This window comes from Ceratotherium simum, chromosome 33, assembly GCF_057802395.1.
Source record: "Ceratotherium simum simum isolate JZ-2026a chromosome 33, ASM5780239v1, whole genome shotgun sequence".
Classification (NCBI taxonomy): Eukaryota; Metazoa; Chordata; class Mammalia; order Perissodactyla; family Rhinocerotidae; genus Ceratotherium; species Ceratotherium simum.
The window spans coordinates 5125965-5131964 of NC_141932.1; the positions used below are offsets into that span (position 1 = coordinate 5125965).

The 6000-nt window shown below is 60.1% G+C and overlaps 2 protein-coding genes across 6 annotated transcripts in view; both read left to right on the forward strand.

The window, feature by feature from the left end:
* PPP6R1 (protein phosphatase 6 regulatory subunit 1) overlaps positions 1-894 on the forward strand; it is a 28395-nt gene extending 27501 nt beyond the window's left edge. For all 5 annotated transcript variants that reach the window (XM_087421102.1, XM_087421104.1, XM_087421099.1 and 2 more), the window contains one exon: positions 40-894. In XM_087421102.1, coding sequence (XP_087277228.1) covers positions 40-43 — 4 coding nt within the window. In that variant the 3' untranslated portion in view covers positions 44-894. The remainder of the gene's footprint in view (positions 1-39) is intronic.
* Positions 895-1033: 139 nt separating this feature from the next.
* TMEM86B (transmembrane protein 86B) lies at positions 1034-3745 on the forward strand. The gene is made up of 3 exons (XM_004439194.3): positions 1034-1784; positions 2113-2347; positions 3037-3745. Exons 1-3 carry the CDS (start codon positions 1734-1736, stop codon positions 3417-3419), a joined length of 669 nt encoding a protein of 222 aa, XP_004439251.2. The 5' UTR covers positions 1034-1733; the 3' UTR covers positions 3420-3745.
* Positions 3746-6000: the final 2255 nt, after the last annotated feature.

A 6000-nucleotide genomic window follows, 5' to 3' on the forward strand; every position in this document is an offset into this window, starting at 1 on the left:
TGGGTGGCTCCTCACACGGCTCTCTCTGTCGGTTCCCAGGTAACTGCCTGGTCCCAGCTGTGGCGGCCAAATCCTCCGTACTCCATGTGGACCTGCCCGGGTGGGGGGCAGGGCGGGTCCCACGATGGCCCGGTTGCCCCATCACCCCACCCCCGCCCACGCTCTTTCTGGACTCCAGGAGGCTGGTGCAGGGAGATAGGCCCCCCACCCCCACCCGCATCTGCACTGAGAAAAGAAATTACGGAGTCTGTCTCCCAGAATAAAGATAAAGAGTCGAGTACAGAGAGAGGAGAGAGAGAGAGAGAGAGAGAGAGAGAGACCTATATTATATATTATATATATATATAAATATATATATGTATTGAGGGGGAGAGAGTGGGCGGGAGGAGAGCCAGAAGGAAGCCAGGCCGAGGGGCGAGGGGGGACCTTCACCGTGTCGCAGCGGGGCCCCTGCACCCTCTCCCCTCCCGCCACGCCCCCGCCCTCCGGTGCAGACGGCCTCTCAGCTCAGGTCACCTCGGGGAGGGCCCGAGTGCGGGCTGTGCCTTTGCCCACCCCCGGCCCCGGACCCTGCACTTTCACCCGAGCTGGGAGCTAAAGGACCCTCTGCCTGGCCCAGCCAGCTCTGTGGGGGCTGGGGTCCCAGTCCCAGGGGGGCCGCCTTGGTGTCATTCCCACGGGGCCCTGATGCACTCACCGAGACCCCCGCACCTCCCATAGACCCAGAGGCAGGGGTCCGGCTGGGGTCCCCCTCCCATGCCCAAGGGCCTGGGGTCCAGCCCAGCTGCCAAGTGACCTTGTCCCAGCTCCCTCTCCCCAAGCCGGCGTGAGTGTGCGTGTGTTCGTGCTGAGCTTCTATTTCATATTGCAAATATAAATAAATAAAGGAAGACAGTTGAAGACTCCTGCTGCTCAGACCTGGGGTTCTGGGCCCAGGGGTGGGAGAGCCTGAGCCGCTCCCACACCATGCCACAGGACCTCGGCCCTCCCTCAGCCTTGGGGTGCAAGCCTCAAAGAGTGGAAGGAGGCTCCAAACCTCTGTCCTCTGCTGGGGATGGCGACACCTCTGTTCAGACCAGGAAGGAGTCTCCCAGGAGGAGGAGCCAGGAGTGGCCCCCCTTGTCTGGGACCTGGTCCTGGCAACCATTTCCGGGGACCCAGTGGGTCCATGCCTTCCACGCAGAAAGTTACAGCACAGACCAGGCACGCCTGCCCGACATGTACGTGACATCCAAAGCTGGGGGCCGGCACGGTGACGGTGACCTCGCACAACTCCTTGGTGTGCACTCGTCCAGCAAGCGTTTGTGGCGGAGGCCACCAAGGCCTGTCTGTCCTGCAGGGAAGGAGCTGGGGCAGCCCTGCTGAGGCCAGAGCCCAGACCGCAGGGGTATGGCGGGGAGAGGATGAGGCAGTTTCCGTCCTGTCCCGTGGCTCTGGCAGGGTGGTCCTGCTGGCCGAGACGTGGGCTGATGGCACCACCTTGCCGCAGCACCCCATCCCTTTGATTGGCTGGCACGGCCCCCCAGGGACGGGGGCCTGTGAGGAGAGTAGGGACCCCTGGGTCCTGAAGGGGCACCTTATCAGTGGGTACCAGGCGGCTCCCTGGGCCCTGTTATCAGTCCCAGAGTCCACGGGACGCCCCTTGGGTTAACGTGTAACCACACGCCGTCCCCTCCACCCCCAAAGCCACTGGTGCCTACATATGAGCCACTCTGGGGGGGTTATAGGCCGACATGGATGCCGGGGAAAAGGGGCTTCCCCAAGAGTCTCGCTTCTCAGCCCAAGTGAGGACCGTCCAGCGTAGGAGGGACTGGGCCTGGGTTTCGGGGAACCCAAGCAGCCTGGAGGTATTGGGGGGCCTCCCTTCTGGGAGGCTGGGTCTGTGGGCCTGGATGTTCTGGTCCCTGAGCAGCTCCTCCAACCCTGCACCGTGGCTGGGGTCCCCAGGTCAGGGTGGGGTGGAAGCCCCAAGACCTGCGTTCTGGTCTGGTGGGGCCTGACCGCCAAGGGCTGGGGATTGGCTGAGGCCCCTGAGGCCAGGAGGGTTTTGGAGCCTTGTCTCAGGCGCTGGGGTAAGCCCCAGAGACTCAGCAGCCCCCTTGTCCCCCGAAGCCGCCGTACGTGGGCAGGTGGCTGAGCCTCTTCTTCCTCACCTGTGCTGTCTACCTCCTTCTGTGGACCCCCGAGGCCCCGCCATCCTGGGTCGGCGCCCTGGTCAAGTGCCTGCCTGTCCTCTGCCTGGTGGTGCTCCTGCGGGCCGTGCGCTCCAGCGCGCTCCTGCAGGGGGGCCTCCTGTGCTCGGCCGTGGGGGATGCCTGCCTCCTCTGGCCCGCGGCCTTCCTCTACGGTGAGTGGGGCCGCACTGCCCCTGTCAGACCCCACACAGAGGGGTCCGGGGCGCAGGGGGCTGCTCCCCGATAGAGTGCCTGCCATGAGCGGGCAGCGTTGAAAGGCACCAGGGGCCAGCAGTGACTGAGACACACGCAAACCCCTGTCCTCATGGAGCCCTTGTTCCACTGAGAGTCAGGTAGTGTCCCCTTAGGAGGCGTGAGTGGTGCGGAGGGGAAACAAAAGCAAGGGACTAGGGGTTGCGGTCGTGAGTAGACCGGTTGAGGACAGCCTTGCTGAGAATATAATGTCTTGAAGGGGGTGCGGGAGCCAGCTTATGTCCATCCGGGGAAGGCTGGTCCAGGCAGAGGGTCCGGCCAGTGCAAAGGCCCTGGGGTGGGGGCATGCGGTGTGTCTTCCAAGTGGCCTGGTGAGTGGAACTGAGCAGAATGGACAATCGGTGGACAGCTGTGAGCAGAGTAAGGACAGGACACAGCGTGCGTTTTAGGATCGCTCTCGTGCCAAGGGTAGGGAAAAGGGAGACAACCATGGAGGCCGGTGTAGTAATCCTGGAGGATGAGGGTGCTGGGGCCAGGAGAGGAGCTGGTGCTCCGGCACAGTCCTGTCCTTCAGGCTCTGGGCAGCGAGCTGAGTTGGGGAAGCAGGACTCGGCGGTTCACGGGGCGCCCCCACCTCTGTCTCCTCCAGGCGTGGCCGCCTTTGCTGCGGCCCACTTGCTCTACCTCTGGGCCTTCGGCCTCACTCCCCTGCGGCCAGGCCTTCTGCTGCCCATCGTGCTGGCCTCGGTGCCGTACTGCGGCCTCCTGCTGCTGTACCTCTCACCCGGCATGGTGCCGCCCCTGACGGCCTACGCCCTGGCCCTGGCCACCATGCTGTGGCGTGGCCTGGCCAGAGGTGGGAGCGCCAGCTGGGGCGCCCTGCTCTTCACGCTCTCCGATGCTGTGCTGGCCTGGGACACATTCTTCCAGCCCCTGCCCCACGCCCGCATGGTGGTCATGGCCACCTACTACTCCGCCCAGGTCCTCATCGCCTTGTCGGCCTTCCAGGGCCCTGGGCTCCAGACCAACTGACCAGGGGCCCAGGCGGGCGGGTGTCTGCCCCTTCCCCTCCTGCAAGGACCTGGGCCTCCCAGACCTGCCCCCCTGGCCCGCCTGAGAAACACCCTTGGGGGCGGGAGCCAGGCTCCCCCGCCTCCTGTCTGCAGGCGCTGGTCCTCTGGAGACGTGTGGGAGCTGTTCGCACAACTCCGAATCCACCGCCAAGTTCCCGCCACCTCCCCGCCGTCCTGACTCCAGGCCCCCACCCAGACCCACGCTGTGCCCTCCCGCCACCTACCCTCTTCCCTCTGGCTCTAAGCTTCTTTTTTGTTGCCTGAGTAAAGTGGACTTTGAAACTGCCACATCTCCGTTATTTTGAGTGGGGTGTTGGGGGAGGGGTGATCACAATAATAACAACAAACAGTTGTTTTTTTTCTGCAACAAAATTTACCGTTGTAACCATTTTTAAGTACGATTCAGTGACGTTAAGGATATTCACAGTGTCGTGCACTGCATCTTTTTTTATTCTCGTGGTAAGAGCACTTACTGTGAGGTGTATCCTCGTAGCACATTTGTACGTGTCCAGTGCGGTATCGTTACCTATGCACACAGCAGACTCCCCGTGAGCAGGCCTTGTGCCCAGGGCTGGTGGGACATGGAATCCACCCCTGCCCCGGGCCCTGTGTGGGTGCCAGCAGGGCTTCACTGTGCCCGTTGTACAGATGAGGAGTTTACAGATCTGAGGCTGAGAGGAGGCTGGTCGGTATGTTAGTTTCCTACAGCTCATGTCACAAACTGCTGCCAACTGGGCGGCTTAAAACAACAGAAATTTAGTCTCTCCCAGGTCTGGAGGCCAGACGTCCAAAATAAAGGCGGCATCAGGGCCGCTTCTTCCAAGACTCAAGGGGACGATCCTTCCCGCCTCTGCCAGCCCCTGGTGGCCCTGGCCATCCCTGGTGTTCCTTGCTCTCTGCCTCCATCCTCACAGGGCATTCTCCCTCTGGCTCTGTCGTCCCAAAGGACACCAGTCGTGGGATTTAGTCCCACCCTAAATCCAGGGTGATCACATGTTGAGATTCTTAATTACATCTGCAAAGACTGTTTCTCAAGAACATTACATCCATAGGTACTGGGGCTTGGGACTTGGACTCATCTCTGTGGGGGACACAGTTCAACCCACTAGAGTCACATAGAGTATCAGCAGAGGAGAGGTTGAGGAGGTGAGGAGACTCAAAGATGAGGGGACCTTGGAGGAAGGAGTGGGTAATAACAGAGTGGGAACAGAGGTGTAAGGAAGAAAGAACCCAGGTGTGGCCCTCGTGCTGGCTGTGACCTTGGCAGCCCACTGCCCCTCTCAGCCTCAGGTTCTGCATCTGAGAACATGAAGTGGTCAGAGCTGCTCTCCAAACCCTAGTCGACTTCTGCATCTGTGATGTGTTTTTAGGGACTCTTATGGCAGAGAGGAGACTTGTACCTCCATGATGTACATTTACGTACTCTTACAGCAGAGAGGAGACTTCTGTGTCCATGATGTACTTCAAGGGACTCTTAGGAGACTTTCTACATCCATTATGTGCTTTTAGGGACCCACAGAACCCAGCCCTGCTGGTCAGTCCCTACCTCACCTTCAGGCAAGTGTGCCTGCTCACCATACAGGAAGGCCTAGGGCCAGATGAGGCAAACATGCTGTGGTGTGATCTGGTCAGGGGTGGGTTTTCTGGGTGGGGTGCCCTGCTCTTCACAATCTCAGATGGCTGGGACACCTTCATTCAACCCCTGCCCCACACTGCTTGGTGGTCACGACCGCCTGCTATGCTGCCAGGTCCTCATCGCTCTGTTGGCCATCAAGAGCGGCAGGCTCTCTACAGACTAACTGGGTGGGGTGGGGAGTAAATAAAGTGGGCACCTCTCTTCCCCTCCTAAAGGGCCCCCAGAACAACCTCCACCCCAGGCGAAAATGCCAAGGAGTACGTTCCCAGCCTCCATCTGTTTGAAGACCATGTTCTATTTTATTTATTTATTTATTTATTTGTGAGGAAGATCAGCCCTGAGCTAACATCCACGCCAATCCTCCTCTTTTTGCTGAGGAAGACTGGCCCTGGGCTAACATCCGTGCCCATCTTTCTCCACTTTACATGGGACACGGCCTCAGCATGGCCTGACAAGCGGTGCATTGGTGCGCGCCCGGGATCCAAACCCGGGCCGCCAGCAGTGCAGGGTGCGCACTTAACTGCTACGCCACGGGCCAGCCCAGTTGTTTGCCCTTTGGGTCCCTGGCGCTTGTTCAGCCTACGGTCCAGCCTGCAGGAAGCTGCAGATGTTGGGTAAGTAGCTGAGGGGTTGGTTCAAAATGGTGAATGAATACGGATTTAGTTCTTGAAGGAACCATACAGGGAGAGGAAAGTATGAAGCAGAGGGACTAACAGCCGCAGAACAAGAATGGGTGGAAACGTGGGGCGATTGAAGGGGGTCATGAACTGGTGGTGGACCGGGGACAGGGTTGGTGGCTGGAGTGGGCTAAAGAGAGGATTGCCACAGGAGGGCGTAAAGAGAGTTTGGCCTCTCCTGGGTATATACCCAACAGGACTAAACACATACACCCACACAAAAACTG

What these genes read in the sequence shown, in the direction of transcription:
- TMEM86B (XM_004439194.3), top strand. Translation starts at nt 1,734, where the DNA reads ATGGATGCCGGGGAAAAGGGGCTTCCCCAAGAGTCTCGCTTCTCAGCC. An exon ending in AGTCTCGCTTCTCAGCCCAA is followed by an intron (nt 1,785 to 2,112) that starts GTGAGGACCGTC and finishes TGTCCCCCGAAG; the next exon opens with CCGCCGTACGTGGGCAGGTG. An exon ending in GCCCGCGGCCTTCCTCTACG is followed by an intron (nt 2,348 to 3,036) that starts GTGAGTGGGGCC and finishes TGTCTCCTCCAG; the next exon opens with GCGTGGCCGCCTTTGCTGCG.